At 35.8% G+C, this 16,982-nt stretch overlaps 1 protein-coding gene across 3 annotated transcripts in view; it reads right to left on the reverse strand.

Moving 5' to 3' along the window:
• Positions 1–16,982, reverse strand: part of SUGCT (succinyl-CoA:glutarate-CoA transferase) — a 314,340-nt gene that overhangs the window by 291,493 nt on the left and 5,865 nt on the right. For all 3 annotated transcript variants that reach the window (XM_084283112.1, XM_084283111.1, XM_084283113.1), the window contains 3 exons: positions 13,971–14,056; positions 12,964–13,014; positions 8,028–8,148 (listed from right to left, as the gene is read on the reverse strand). In XM_084283112.1, the coding sequence (XP_084139238.1) occupies positions 8,028–8,148; positions 12,964–13,014; positions 13,971–14,056 (258 nt within the window). The remainder of the gene's footprint in view (positions 1–8,027; positions 8,149–12,963; positions 13,015–13,970; positions 14,057–16,982) is intronic.

Genomic DNA, 16,982 nt, shown 5'->3' on the forward strand with positions numbered 1-16,982 from the left:
GTAGTTGAAATATATGCCACAAAGTTTATTGCCCTATTATACCTGTTAATTATATAATCCCAGTAATGATTTGTCTCTGTAAAGCCTCAAAAATTATTATCATAGACTATTTTATCTCTAAACCCTGCTTAATAATTTAACAACTCACTCCGATAACTTCAAGCTATGAAAAAAATTGACATATCAAGTCCTTAATCCATCTTTCAACTGCATAATGCAAAAGCTAACACATTTGACACACTTGATTTTCTTTTTAAGTGCTCTATTTTTATCAGATCAGGCTCAGGTAGATGTTGCATATTTTTTCACCTTCAAATGCTTTGTCAATTGCTGTCAGTAAGTTCATACCTCACAAATTGCAAATCTGATTTTTCTGTTTATTTAAGAGAGGTATAATGTTCATAGTTTTCCAGACCTGCCTTTTTATTCTTAAACCACATCAAGAACTACTAGAAGCAAGACGCCCAGTTTGTTCTGAAAATGCCTCTTTTCACATGGCAGTCTGACAGTACAGTATCTTCTATTTTTAGAAAACAATAGATCTGTTGAAAATTTCTCTGAACATTCTTTTACTGAAGACTGATACTATGACACTGATCCGCTTTTTCTGTAGTTCCCAGCTTCTTTAATTATCTCATCCTCTCAAATCATTCGTGCTTTTAGAGCATCAAAAGACTGCTGCAATTCTTTAAATTCTCAGCTAATTCTCCAAATTTCCATTTCACTCTTCATGCTTGCATTGGCTTGCCTTTTTTTTTTTTCTGTCTCACTTTCAGTGCTTTTTTTTTTCCAAGTTGTTTTGCCTACTTTTAGAATCATTTGATGAAATTATTTTGCTTTTTTAATTACAAAAAAAAAATCCATCTTTAGTAAATTTGGGAGAGTGAAATGTTAATAACTTTTGACCAAAACCATTTCTACAGTTGCTGTTGTTTAGTTACAACTAAAACATTGCTTGAGCCAGCTTCTGAGCAGAACTTCATTTCCTACCTGTATGCTATTTCCATAAGCAATAATTTACAACATTAAGAAGTTACTTTGCCAATTTATATCATGTTATGAAACATACTCTATTTTCTTTAATGTAGGATCTATCATTGTGTTGGCAGGTAGTCTACCAATTTATTCCAAGTAATTATATCCAGACCTATAACCATCTAGAAGTGACAAAAACATCATGCGTGCATCAGGGGAAGGAGTGAGCACCAAGAATTAGACTGTCCAAGTTATCTATGATTTTATAGGCCAGAATCATTTGGTAAGAGGGAGTCTACAAACTATACCTAGTTCAAGGCAATTCCACATCTCACCACTGAAAGTGTACAAATTAGAGGACTAAGAACACTTTGGCTAGCCTTTGACCATCAAAACATGCTGAGGTTGTTGTTTTTTTCCCTGTCATGAAAATCCTGGAGACAAAGTAGGATGAGCATCGAAATTATAACACTACATCTTCTCATGAGGAGCAGCTACAAATCATCAGTACATTATTTTGAGTTACTATCTGTTAGGCAGATAGACAGAGTGAAGAACTACTTTGCTTCTCAGATTCATCAGAATCATGCAAGAGATGCATAAGACATTTTTGAAGGAATATGTTCATTTATGGATTTTAAGGACTTTATGTACATTCATTACAAGGTAAAATTACAGATTTAGAACCGTATGAAACTCAGAAGACACACAAAACGTGAAAAAAATATTTTGCCATTCTTTCTACTTTTTTTTTTTTTTTTCTTTTTACACTACTTTTTGCTAACAAGCACAATTAACACTTCCATGTAGCCTAATCATTTTTAAAATCAGAGTTAAGACTCTTTGGGGTTAGAGACCAAAAATCCTGGATAAATATAGTCTGTTACAGTAATACAAAGTTAATAAAATCACCAATTCCAAACATCTTATTTGTAGTTCAACAAAAAAAAAAAAAAAAAAGATATTTCTGCATAACAGATCATCATTGTGTCTTCAACCTCTTTCAAGCATAAATACACCAGACTGTTTTTCTCCTGTTTACAGGAGAAAACAAACAAATCTTAAAACAGGCATAAAACTAAGTACCATACAGCCATATTTTAAGAAATGGCATGACAGAAAAAGGAAACATTAAAAAGAAGAAATTGGGTAATGCCACAAATGACACACAAAAGCAACCTGCATATGATACAAGGTATTATGTAGCTTGCTTCCTAGAAAAGAAGGTAAGGAGCCAAAAAGTAAGGAACACCAGCTTCAGCAAAACCTGTAAGAGAGAAGTAAAGCAAGCACAGTTCAATCAAAAAGTAATAAACGAACAGAGCAGGGAGGCAGGGGTTGAGAAGCTAAGAGCAATATAGCTTTCGTCATTCAAAAAACCTACAAAATTCAAAGTCTTTCCAAACGTATTACCTTCAGAGGTATTAAGAAAAAAAAAGTGCTTTGATTTGAAAATAAAGTTGTCCTTTTAAACAGTGCCCCCTCCTGTTCAGAAATGAACGGATTTTCTTCGTTGAACTATACAGACCATACCGATAGCAACAAATGGTCACTTTCCTGTGACCTGTACATTATTTACCTTACACAGCCAATTAAAAAAAATAATAAAATATTAAACCAATCTCAACCACAGAACTGTCAAAATATAATATATTTAGACTAATTTTAAGATTACTCTCACCAGCAAAGCCAACTTGTGAGTGAGAACAGACAATCTGGAGCTTGAGAGCACTTACAAAGCAGCAGAAACATTGAGAAATACTGCTGCCACAGGGCTGGAAACATTCAATCAGCGCTGTTTGGATAAGAAACTTGGTTTGCTAATCAGGACTTCCAAAATGTCAAAAAGACAACAGCAGCTGGCTTACCTATGTCTAAACTCTTCACCCACGTATGACCTTGGACTGTCTGAAAAATTACACTACCTTTCATTTTACTATCACTAGGAATTTGCAGCAGTCCAAAATTTAAAAGGAGGCGATTCCATACCAACAGCATTCCCGTATGTAAGAGAAATTGCTGAAGTCTGTGTAGATTATAAAGTAGCATAGCTTTTGACTTCCAGGAAGCCTGTCTCCAGATTTTTTTCTGCTACAATGTGTGCCTGTTCCACTGAACCACTCACCTCCATACCTTTCATTGAAAAAAGTATTTTATGCAGTAGAGTCAAATCTTGATCTTTACACTATAATGAGAACAAAACTTCTGAATGTTTTCTCACAGAATGTCACAGAATGGTTCTGCTATTCCTAAGCACAAAACTGAGGAGGAAGCTGGTTTGTTTTGCTATATTAGAAAACAACTTTACAGCTCTTTGCTTAAAACCCTGAGAATTTCTATTCTTTACAGTGAAGACTTGAAAAAAAATGGTAGACTTTTGTCATGGTTATGGCTTTAATATCGTTGTGTCTTTTGAAGGTTCTGTTTTGTTTTTTATTTCCACCAAAATATCTGAATTCAGTTTTAAGGTATGATGAGAGCTGGAAAATACACACTATCCAAGGAAACATTTGCTAGTGCTTCAAGGCTAAAATCTCCAATTCAGTCAATGATGCACATGCTACACCATACCACATGTCCCAGCAGTTGGTCCTGACAAATATATCTATGTTGTCCTCACAGACCAATGGAGAATGCTCAAGCCCACTTTTTATTTATATTTACTGCTCACAACCATTATGCAGCAAAAAAACAGGTTAGAATGAAGGTTCTGAAGGATATTACCTGGAAAATTATTTTGGTAGGAAAGCGTGGGTTGCCAAAAGAGGTAGGAGAAATTGATGTTTGGTGAGGAACTGAGCTAGTGGAGGAAGAATCTGAACTTGCTAAGTTGGGCAATTGTATCTAGAAAAAGGCAAGGTAAAAGGTAATAGACAGAGATAATCTTATATTTAAAACAATAATAATAATAACAACACTAAAACAATTACAACTTGAGCACACACTCTCTGGAATAATAGAAAGGAAAGATACAATGCGGTCTAGAGTCAGAAAGTTACTTTCCATATTTTTGGATGGCCCCTAAAATTAAAAGTTTTAATATCCAACTCGACTTACTTATACTTGCATGTAACAACTGAATGAGACAAAAAAAATCTGAAAGACATCTTGATCACAGCTGCTACACAAGTTATGCTGTAGGGTGAAACTGATTCCTTCAAATTACTTGTTTATTGATTGCATTCCATACCTATGATGTTTAAACATGAAAGGTAATATTGTTCCAAAAATAAGAAACCAAGACATTCCAGATGATATCCAGTCTCATTAATGAGTTAACTAAATGGATAGGGGAAGTAGCGTCCAGTAATTATTTGTAATTTATTAAAAGAATCTGCCATAATGTCTTCAGCATGTAGAATGAATAACAAGAAGAAAAAAATAAGAAGTTGGGAAAACACCCTGATTTTGACACACTGGACATGTTTATTTCTTGGTTATTTATGCATTATCAAGTGTTATGCCAAAATGTCTGTCTCTGTATTCTCATATCTAAAATGTAATAGAGTTCATGATAGTCATTAACAATGACCAACATCATTTTGTCTGTTAATAATAGTCATGATACATAAAATACACCCTTTAAAAAGCATATTTGAAACTGAGTGAAACAGCATAAACCACTCCAATCCTCTGTTCAAAGACAGTATAACATAATTCATGTTATACTGTGTATCCATTATCCTTCACAGGACCTGCAAAACAGAAAGAGCTTGAGAACTAACATATTCCTATTATCTCTTGCACAGCCTGTAAGTGAGGTGCAAAATGATGGATGAAGTCCCACTGTTTAGATGTAAAAGGGGTTTCTGTAACCAAGATAATTTGTCTCAACAATTTTCAACATTTGGGAAGACAACTAGTCCATTTAATCCTATGTTCTAGGCCAGCACATCTCTTACATCTGACAAACAATACTTCTCTTTGGATCTTCCTTAACTCATATTTTCCATATCTCCAGCTAGGCATTTTATATACACATAGGTTTTTTTTTTATGGCATTACCAAATAATCTTAGACTGCATTCTCAGTCTCTTTCTATCTGAAATATTGCATCTAAGCCCTCAGGAACCTACAAGAATTCAGTTTGTCCAAGGGTCATTCCACTTCACTTTAATTCCAATCTTTATCCTTGCACATTGTCACATGCATAGCTCCTGTCTACAGTCAGGGAACTGAGTACTTTTTGAGGGCCTTTCAGAACACAGCATTAACCTGTTTCCTGCACCAATTTTTCACAAAACCAGGCATCCAAATCAGATGCCTCAATTAACTCATATAAACCTGTTTTTAGATCACATACTATCATAACTAACATCACAACATCTAAGACATTGTTTATAGACAGATTTCTGTGCCCAAATCCCCTTATTTTTAATAGACTTCCACATTTAAGAAACAAGAAGAAAGAGGAAAAGCATTTGAATGCTATGAACAGCAAGCAGAGGAATGAGAAGTACCTTATAAAGTGAAGGATTACTGATAAGGTTCCCCCATCTGCTTCAGAGAAGTGAAATGATTCATATGTTTACATGAACAGCTCAGTGTGGTCAGTTAACTTTTTGTATGTTTTCCTTGGCAAAGTTATGATGCATATTAATAACACAGGCTCCAACAAAACTTCACCTTGCTCCAATATACTGATACAGATGATTTGTAAGTATTCATTTTACTAATTTGTTCTGAAGCCTTTTGTATTTAATAATTTAATATTCAAATTAACAATTTCTCAAATTGACCCCTTGCAGAAAATGGCTTAAGTACAGAAATTCCCCTAGCATTCTCCATAATAATTAGCAGTACACATAGAATCATAATTACTACTGAAATGTTTCATTGCATTTAACAACCTCCTTTGCTATTTGTCTAACCTTATTTGTTTACAATGGAAAAAAATATTTTGGTCTCTTTCCATAGGCATTCACATTTTAATCTGAGCTTATACAGTAAGCAATTTTTGTCAGCAAATATTTTAGTTTTGACCTTTTTACCATTTTTTTTTAAAAAAAAAAAAAAAAAAAAAAAAAAAAAAAAGCTAAATATTCCTACATAAGCATTCATTCCACAGCTCCAAAAAAGCAAATGATATTTGAATGCAGTACAGTAAACTAAATAGTTTTGAGCTGTAGTGTCTTGAATCAGGTCACAGAGTTTAGAAATAAACCAGTTTGTTCTCAACTTGCAGTAGTGCAAGCAAAGGGTTAGGAAAGCCAAGGCTAACCTGAAGCTGAATATGACAGAGGACGATCAATGGGCTGGAGCACTTTTCCTATAAAGACAGGCTGAGAAAATTCAGGCTTGCTCAGCCTGGAGAACAGAAGCCTCTGGAGAGACATTATAGCAGCCTTCCAATACCTAAAAGTGGCCTATGGGAAAGCTGGAGAGGGACTCCTTCCTGGTCAGGGAGTGATAGGACAGGGACTAATGGCTTTAAACTAAAAGAGGGGAGATTTAGGTTAGATATAAGGAAGAACTTACTCACTGTGAGGGCGGTGAGGCACTGGAACAGGTTGCCCAGAGTAGCTGTGGATGCCCCATCCCTGGAAGTGTTTAAGGCCAGGCTGCATGGGGCTTTCAGCAACCTGGTCTGGTGGGAGGTGTCCCTGCTCATGGCAGAGGGGTTGGAACTGGATGGTCTTTAAGGTCGCTTCCAACCTTAATCATCTTCATGGAATCACAGAATGGTTAAGAGACTGCAGTATCTGACACATGAGGAAAGGATAAGAGCTAAGACTTTAGCCTAGAAAAAGAGAAAACTCAGGGGATTCTTACCAATGAATATAAATACCTGGTGGGAGGGAGTGAGCAAGGGGGAGCCAGACCCTTTTCAGTAGCATCCATTGGATGATAAGAGGCAATGGGCAAAAATTAAAAACCCATGGCATTGCACCTGAACACAAAATATTTTTCATCATGACAAAATGTTAAACAGTGGAACAGATTGTCCAGAGACTGTGGAGTTTCTATCTGTGGAAATACTCTAAACCCATCTGGACACAGTCCTGAGGAACCCACTTCAGGTGACCTGGCTTGAGCAGGGGAGTTGGACTAGATGAACTCAAGTGGTCCTTTTCCACCTAAGCTGTGAAATGAAGTAGTTTCTTACTTCAGTCAAAGTTTTCATCTAATATCACAACCATAAAAAAGCACTCAGAAGCTGACATGTGCAGCATGAGGAAAAGTAGATTTACCAAATCAAAGGCCAAGCCATCACAAATAAATTGCAAGAGGGGTATCATTTTATTCTTTCATCAACTGTACAGCAACTAAAAACACAAAAACATTCAATTTACTAATGATAAATTACATGCACATGCAAATGTGAAAACCACTGCGGTAACTAACCGCAGACCAACCAAAACATACATAAAGACAGACTTAACAGGTTTCACAGCCAGTCTTGAACATAATCGCCTTTCTGCCCTTGTCTTCTTAAGGGCTCAAAAAAGCATAAAAGTATGAAAAACACATCACAGACTAAAAAACTCACTTGCTTCCCATTAAATGGGAAACACACAGTCATCAAAAAGCTAAAGATGTTAACTTCTAAAAACAAGATGTGAATTGCTAAAAACAAACTTCTTTGTTTTAATTTAATTCTAACACACATGCAGGTCCTGATATTCGTGTCTACTTCCTTTCCATGAACATTCAACTAGATAACTCTGAAGAGAGAAGGATGCTTCAGGGCAGTAAACATCGAAATGACTAGATTGGAAACTTGCAATGAAAACTGGTTCGGTAAAACCGATGGAGGAAAATGAGTTATCAATCTGTTTAAAGCAAAATGCAAGGAACCCCACCAATGCTGTCTCCTTTGTGACAAATAGGAGCACAGCAGTCTACTATTGCCACTGTTGATCACCTTACAAGGTGCTGATATCATTTCTGCCTCCCAATTTTTCTGTATCTGTTTTTGAATTAAACTTGTTTTCTATCTTCCAGTTTAACTTAACTGACAGCAAAATAACATACCTTGATATTACTACATGACTTATAACAAGATGAGTGGAATAAAGGAACAATAACACAAGCTACTGAAATTACAATACCTGTTATTGAACAGTACACTATGTGAGGAGCAATCTTTTTAATGTCTTCATAACCCAGACCAATTTCAGCCAGTTTCCCAGGGACGTAGTTTTCCACAAAAACATCAGACACAGCTGCAAGCTTTAGAAAAGAAGAGTAAGATTTGTTAATGAGCTTCCAAAAGTTCAATAAATTCTTCATATAACTTGACATCTCACTAATCAAGATGGTTCTTGTCTTTCTGACAGAACAGAATTCAAACTTAAAGAGATTTTTTTGGTCTGTTAGACTGTGCATGTCTGCAAACTACACATTAGGGATGCTGTGTGTCTAGAAAAAAAAACTACCAAAATCCTAAAGCTTTTAGATAAAACTACAACATAATTATATTAGCAAAATCACATTAATTTCCAAATACTTGACCAAAATTTACAGAACAGTCACCAACTTCATACCTGCAGTTAGCTTGAGGAAAGAAGGGGAAAAGGATGCATGTTTATTTTTCATGTTTTCTCTACCTTATAGTTTTGTAAAACGTTGGGGGGGGACAACGACGCACACCTTTATTTTGTTGTTTATTTTTTATTTTTACATTTTAAAATGATTCGTTACACTTACTGGAACAGAGGCTATATATCCCACTTTCTGTATGTGGAAACAAAATATATAGCCCAAAAATGTTATGGGGTTAACATGAACATCTTAAAATCACCTCAATTAGAACAGTGATATCAAGTTCTGCAGCGTGATTTTCTGCATCACATTTAAATGAATGATCTAGTGCAAAATCTAGTGAAGTTACAGATTAACATATGGCCTTGATAGGCTTTAAATTGCATCTTTTCATTCTTATAGAAATTATGAACAGAAATGTGTATACAAGTTTCAATATAATATTGCAAACTTCTGAAGCTTAAGAACTACACATGAACAGAAATATGTAGTGCTTGGCAGAGTTGTATAGTTTTGGAGTTTTTCCCCTGTTTGGTTATGGGTTGTTTTCTTTTGTTTCTTTTTACAGGAATTTAAAAGTTATTCCCTGAAAGGAACATATCTGTGCACACATCTTTAAGCATGATCTAAAACATTTCATTTCTTAATGTTATTTCAAGACCAGAGTCACATTCTCTGGAACTACCATGCAGCTGTCTGATCAATATATACAGCACATTGGGCCAGCTTCTATAAATTAGTGTCATCATATCAGCAATCATAAGCATTTTTGTTCTAGTGTGTACACTGTTTAGCTGAATCTCAGGCCAAAGAAACAGCTAAGCCAATAAATATTTAACAGGAAAGACAAATTGATTCTTATTCAGTCAAGAAGGCATGCAAATTATGAATGGTTTAACTGGAAGCACGGATAAAACATTAGTAAAATTTACAGAAATTAAGTTCAGCATAAGGTAAAAGTGGATTTTAAAATGCATGTTGTAAGCTATTTCAAGGGGCTGTGTCAAGAACTGCTAGGACCACTAGTTTTAAACCATTACAATATGAGTCTCCATATTCTAAATAAGTATTGCTGGATTTCTATGTGGACAAATGGCTCTTTTTTAAATAAAAAAAATAAAAAAATAACACTATTCAATAGAAGTGGACTCCATAGAAGGGCATAAGTTCACGACAGTTAATAAAAAAGCAGGCATTTGTCACAGGACAGTTCTCAAGCAGATAAGGTTTCCACAGAGCTCACAGAGCTAAAGCATTGCCTAGTGAAAACAGAAGCAGCTCAGACAGATCTATGACTGTCCCAATCCTCTGTGCAGGACAGCAGATCCAACCACAGAAGTAAATTAAGGGCAATGCAGTGGGGGAAGCTGTTAGTTGTTTAATGTCATGCCTTTATGAAAAAGAGAGCCAAGGGGGGTTTATTTTCTCTCTAAATCTTTCACAGTCCATACATTAAATACTTTTCCAATTGGCAAAACTACAACCTTAGCTAAATTAATCCAAGAAAAGCAATCAGTTACAACTTGTGTACTGTTTTCACTATACTTTGTAATCTATCAAATGTACAGTGATGGTATAGGCTAGTTTGAGATCCATTGCCCATCTCATACTGAAGAACTATCTCCTACAATTCACTGAGGGGAAAAAAAGATGGCTAAAAAAAAAAAAAAATAATAAGTGCAATACCTCTGGATATGGCAACATATATGGTTGATTACAGTGTGAAGTGAAGATACAATGATTTAGGACCAGTCTAGCAGTGTGTATATATATTCTTACAGAGATGAACATAATGTTATAGATATCTTACAAATATTGTGCCAGCTCTGCCACTAATATTCTCATTACTCTTGGAATGAGTCTTTAATGTACAAGTCAGTGTGTGCATAGTATGCATCTCTTTTGATGCTCAGTGAACTCTAAGAGGTACCCAGTGTTCTGCTATTGGCAAGAACTGAACTCAGACTCTGATCCTAACCAATTGCATGTTCTTAAAATCAATGGGTTTTAAGTCCATTGTCAACTGAAATTTCATACTGTGTTCTACAGGCCCTCCACAGCTGATCGCTTGTACTTCTGATTCTACTAACAGCAATAGAACACAGACCTGAGTTGAAATACTATATCCTTCAGATCAGACACTGATATGTTCAACCTCAGGACAGAAAAACGGTATCATGCATGCTAACTAGTCGTTAAATTAAATATAAACAACACGATGATACTGATTTGACAGAGCAGGCTATTCATTGCCTTTAAAAAGATTTTTTGAAACAAGTACTCCACACAGAGAAATGTGTGTATATGCACACAATCAGATGACCATATTCATGACACATGCTGACCTATCAGCTAAATTGAACAGGAGGAAGGAAGAAGTGCCATCAGCTCCCCATCCAACTTCTAAGTCCTTCATGACTAAACACAGAATTTAATTACTTAAGGTTAAATACTCAGGAGAAAGGTATCCAAGTTTCTTAAAACAAGATGCTGAAAATTGCTGAATAATGCTCTAAAAAGATCATATTATGTGTCAGAGGATGGTATTAGTGCACATACTGTCACTGTAGAGAAAATAATTTCCATTCAGTGAGACATTCAAGTATTTGGAAGGCAGTTAACAGCAAGTTAAAAGCATTAGGAAGGAAAACAGTGCTACAAGTGCCACAGAATAAAGAAACAAAACAGAGCACCAAAGTAGTAGGAGGAACTTCAGTGTAAAATAATCACATAATTATGCAAGAACAGACCTTTGGGCAAGAGTGGTTTGTTTTGTGGGGTTTTTTTTGGTTAATTTTTAAGTACTGTGACAAATCCTGGACAGTTGATTAACGGGTTTCTTCTGCATACTTGATAATATTGATGCAATTATCAAGGTTGTGCTTTTTTCATATACCTCAAGACTCTATTCCTTTGTTAATATGATTCTGGATTCTGATATTGACCTTCTTCCACACATATAGAATTTACGGGAAAGGAGAAAATGACTTATTTTAGCCATGCTATCTTTCTTAATAAAGGAAAATGATTATAACCTCATCACTTTTCTTTGTAGGTCTTCAGCCCAGGACACAATTTGTATTTACTTGTGAGTAACCAATGCCCCAAATGCAAAGTTTCTTTTGCCATTAGATACCTTGCAGACACAAACATTACTTTACACTATAGGAAACACACTGCTGAACAACACTCAATTCTTTACACATCTTTCCTGATGTTACCAAAAGACAGCTGACAACAAATGATAGCCTCTTATATATAATACTCTTATTCTTCAGAAAATCCAAATTTAACCAGAAAATATACTCTGGTTCCATTTGAGATGCAGTATTAAAATGTCAAAACCTCTGCACCAAATTCTTCCACAGCTGTCACTGAGTGAAGTAGAACAGTGATAGGAAAGTTGCTACTTTGATACAAAAATCATGTGGGGTTTGAACTCAGCCTCAAGCTGAAAATTTGTAATACTGTAAATTCTTAATTCACCAGCCATTCAGTGGCACAAACCATGTAGAGGTTCTCTATTGTGCAGGCAGAAAGAAGTTGCACATTTAACAACAAAATCAAGCAGCCCTCTTCCTGCACAAATGTCAAGATGAGAAAAAAGGAATTTCGTAACCATAAATAGTAGCATTCACACATAAGAAGCTAATGCTGCATCCATCCTTCTTCCAGTTCATCCTGACTCATAGTCCCAGATATCTTCAACTTTGTCAAACCGGTTCATTTTTTTTTTTGCTTACAGTAATTTTTCTTCCCTTCACCATTTCTCTTCCCAAATGTCAAAGAGAACTAGGGTGGTGTGTGTGTGTGTGGTTTTTTTTTTTTAATGGTTTTCTGGGAGGAACTTTCTCATTAAACCCTTATTTAGAATGTGACTATTTTATCCAAAAAATACATCTGTGTTATTCCTAATGGCCTGTCTGTTTCCAAAACCTTTAGAAGATAAACATACAGCTTCATAACAATCAGTAATGAATGGTTCTCTTCTGCAAAGAGCACGGAGAGAGGGAACCAGAAAATCCTTGGCTTATATAGAAATCTTTGGAGTTTAAGTGAAGTTGTGAATAAACTGTAACACTCTGAAACATGCAAGGAGTGTAACCCAATTCTCCTTCTGTGAGCTCATTGCTGACTTCATTGGAAGGAGTTTCAGGATAGGTTGATGAAGTTGTACAGTAAGATCTAACACAGCACCAGCTAAGCGCTAGATTGTTAGACCTTCTTCTTGCAATATTTCATTTCAAGCTTTTGATGAAGTTTAAGTAAATTTTATCTAAAATCATTATAAATTACACTGTGCACCAGACTTTTCTGCATGCAAAACTGCAGTATAGAGGCAATAAACTGTAATTTAAGAAGTATTTAAGAAGTGAACTGCACATATACATATTTTTAATTATCAGATATCTTATACTTGAGAGTTTATGCAGAGTTTATTCTTTCTTACACAGGACCAAACCAATATAAAATAGGCATGATTTACATTCCATTAAAACCTACCTCCCTGATTATTTTTGCTCCTCTTGAATTCTTCATATTGATAGCTATGCTCTGGAGACAAAAAAAAAAAGTCATTAGGCAAAAAGCCCTTAATGATTATCAACTTCTTCTAAACACAACCAACAGTTAAGTTTCACACTTAAGCTAAATAAACAAATTTTAACCCCACTCCACCCCTAAAAATAATTTTCTGTTGGTAAAGCAGGCTTAATGGTCTCAGAATCAGACAAGCAACAGAACAAGCCTGATGGATGTGCAACTGGGAGCTGCACTGTGGTCTGCTCACTGTATGTTTGTACAGCACTTACTACTGCAAGTACACATGGGGACACCAGAAACATTTGCTGCAATGGCAACAAGCCACTAAACAGCTCAGACACTTTGTGAAGCTTCATATTAATCCTCAAGTTCCAAACTACACTCAGTCAACCTAACTACAGTATGCCGCCTGCTCTCCCACATCTCCAGCTGCCAGGTAGGGCAGGTCAGCTCAGGTGATCCATCCCAAAAAAAATGATCTTAAAAGAAGTAATAACCCTGAATTTCATCAGGGTTAATTTTCAGTTGATTTGCACCAGCAACTGAAGACTGGCAGGACGACTCTTGTATTTCGAAATTGCCTCAGCTGACCCCAGAAGCATACCAGAGATTAACAGCCTTTTTTGTTTGAAATACTTCATTTTTGTCCTGGAATGTATTCAACTTGACAACATAATTAATGCCAATGTAATTTATTACTCCATTATATATGTTAACAATCAAATGAAGTCAAATTATATTCTTATAAAGTACATCTAAGAAAATTAAACTAGTGAAGTTCTGTTAATCATCTTCGCTTACAGTTTTACTGTTCACTTTCACTTAGTTTTAAGTCAATGATAATGTGATAATGTACTATAAAGAGTTCAGCCTTTATACCAGACCAAATGTAAACAATTTGAAGGAGAAGAACTACATCTTTAATTGCAATTACAACAGATTAATCTTCAATGTAGCACTTCATTTACCTTTTTATTTCTATTGACACTGAGAAAATAAACACTTTCTTTGCCAATAAAAGGTGGGCCCCAAGCTCTTGTGTCATCACCAGCTCCTGAAAGAAATAACCATCAATTTTTTTTTTTACCTTTTTTTTTTTTTTTTTTTTTTTAATAACTGTTCTGTATTACACTCGCAAAACACAAAAGGAACAAGAAGGGTTGTTTTCTTGTTCCCCCCCCCCCCCCCTCCACGTAATATTTACACCTTCTAAATTTCAATTAGTAGGCAGGGAAAAAAAAAAAAAAAAAAGAGATTAACATACATATTCTAGGACATTTCTTTCAGAAAGCACCTAAGAATGAATGTGATTATGCAAAGCAAATTTTGTTTTTGGTTGTGCTGTGATGATTTTGAAACAGCTTGCCTTGTTCCTGCTATGATTATTTTCATTTTAAAATGCAAATAAATGCACTGGGGAGCGGCTGTATTTTTAGTTCCTTTTTAACTTAAAGCAGAGCTGCAATGCCATTCTTTCATGAAATCTGGAAGAATTTAGCAGACGTTCTTGTTCACACAGTCAACAAGCCATTCATGAAACACTCCAGACACAAAGTCATGATATCACTAGTCAACAACAAGTTGTTGAGCTGCACGCTGCAGAACAGCACCAAAAAGAAACGCTTCCTACAGTGCTCCACCATTCAGAAATTCTCTTGCCTTACAGAAAGAGAAAATGGAATTCAAGCTTCTGCGGCTACTGATGTCACTGATTCATCTGTGCTTAATTTCCAATTTTAAACTTTTTTGAATGTCATAAAGACTGGCAATCTATTTTAATTGCCAGTTTTAGTTTCAATCTAATTAGAATTAAAACTAAATTTAAGTTCTGATATAATCATGATCCCAAGTGCTAGTAAGCATGCACGATATCTCTTCATCTATTTCAGTATCTAGACCTTAACTGCTTGTTAACTTTAAGGGAGTGAAAACTTCCCTTAGCGAGGCAATACAGAAGACAAATACTAGCAACTGACCCGAAGAACTTTTGGTCCAACACAATATAACCACTGCCTTATCATGCTACACACTGGAAGAACACCTAAAGGTTACAGCCATCTAAACTCAAATGTGGCAGAAGTTATACAGAAGTAAATTATACTCACCAACATTTGTATTGGTTATTATCTCAAAGAACTATCTTGGTTCAAGCAGGAAGCTCGGGGGGGAAAAAAAAAAAAAAAAAAAGTAGTATTGCTTTTATATGCTCCTATCTTGAGCCAATTAAACAAAATTTCAGTAATACTTTCCATGTAGGATGCTAGTGTGACTACTATCCTCTACAAATAAACACTCCTGTGATTATAGACAACTCACAGAAAAATGAAATTATCCATGACTGACATTCAAACTGAATGTCAAATGATTGACATTCAGACTTCTCAGGCTGCTTTTCTCCTTCAACCACCAAACAAACTCTTCAAGAGCAGGAATGCCAATCTCCAAACTAATTACTTCATACTAATCATCAGCACTGCTCCATTCTTACTATAGAATTACAGTGGTATTTGAAATACCACTGTCCATCTCATCAAATTAATGCATCTGCTGCCCTGTTGCTAATGTGAAAACATTTCAAACAGCAAATGACTAAGGAGGATCCATAGGTTGCTGTGACAAGACTTCTGATACATGTTCAATGTTTTGTTAGATGACCAAAAGCTTTGTATTCCCTATTGAAAATAAAATACAAGACACGTCATATGTCTTAGTATCTCAACTGTATGATTTATTAGTTTTGAAAAGAACTGGTAAAGACAATACCAAAGAAAAGTAAAGAAAATTTAAACATGGAAACTTGATGTGATGCGCAGCTCCTGTGGCATAGTTACATGCCTCAAATGTGTGATGAAGCTTAAACTAAAAGTCAAATGAAGGGTGTAATTCTAGAACTGAACTGAATGCCATGTGGCTTGTTATTCCTGTATGGTTTTTAGAACTAAAAAATGTAGAAGAGGTGGGGCTTTTTTTTTTTTTTTTTTTGCTTTACCATTACTCAATCCTCAGCAGATCTCAGAAACAGCTCTTTTTATATCAAGTGCAAGTGTTGAGTGGAAAAACTGTTATGTTAAGTAAAACACACACAAATATTCTTCCATTTCTGAAATAAGTTCTATCTACGAAGCTAACTACTCAGAGTCCAGCCAGACTCTAAATTAGTGACAGAAATCTACTTCTGCATCTGAAAACACACAGTGAAAGCTTGTTAATCTCAGTCACATTGAGCACTAGAATTAAGATTGGAATGAGTCCAGAGAAGGGCCACAAGGATGACCAGAGGGTTGGAGCACCTCTCCTGTGAAGACAAGCTGAGAAATGTTGAAGTTCTTTAGCCTGGAGAAAACTCCATGGAGACTTTATAGCCACCTTCCAATACCCAAAGGGGGCCTACAGGAAGGCTGGCAACAGACTCACTCACTAAGAAACTTCCTCAATGTGAGGGTGGTGAGGCACTGGAACAGGTTGCCCAGAGTAGCTGTGGATGTTCTGTCCGTGGAGGTGTTCAAGACCAGGCTGGATGGGGCTTTGGGCAACCTGGTCTGGTGGGAGGTGTCCCTGCCCGTGGCAGGGAGTTGGAACTGGTTGGTCTTTAAGGTCCCCTCCAATCAAAGCCATTCTGTGGTTCAGTGATCACAGAAGAGCAAAGACTCAAAACCCTAGCAGCAGCACAGTGTTTGGCTTTAAACCCAGAGACGGTATTGGCCCATGATAAAGAAAATAAAGAAAATTTCTCATTAGGGAGTTGTAATTAACCTCCAATTCAAGAAATCTGTGTGAGTGTAACTGATTCCTGAAAAAAGGCATCAATTTTATTAGGTGTTGGTTACTAGGGGGGACAGTGATGAAGAAGGGCAGGGTGTTGTTTGTGTGGTTTAATTTGTTTCTTTTTGTAAAATCTAATGGCTTGCATGCAAAAAGAGCTTTAACTAACACACACACAAAAAAATAATCTAAGTCATTGCAGTTTATATGCAAATGGT

This window comes from Netta rufina, assembly GCF_964035555.1.
Source record: "Netta rufina genome assembly, chromosome: 2".
NCBI classification, from domain to species: Eukaryota; Metazoa; Chordata; class Aves; order Anseriformes; family Anatidae; genus Netta; species Netta rufina.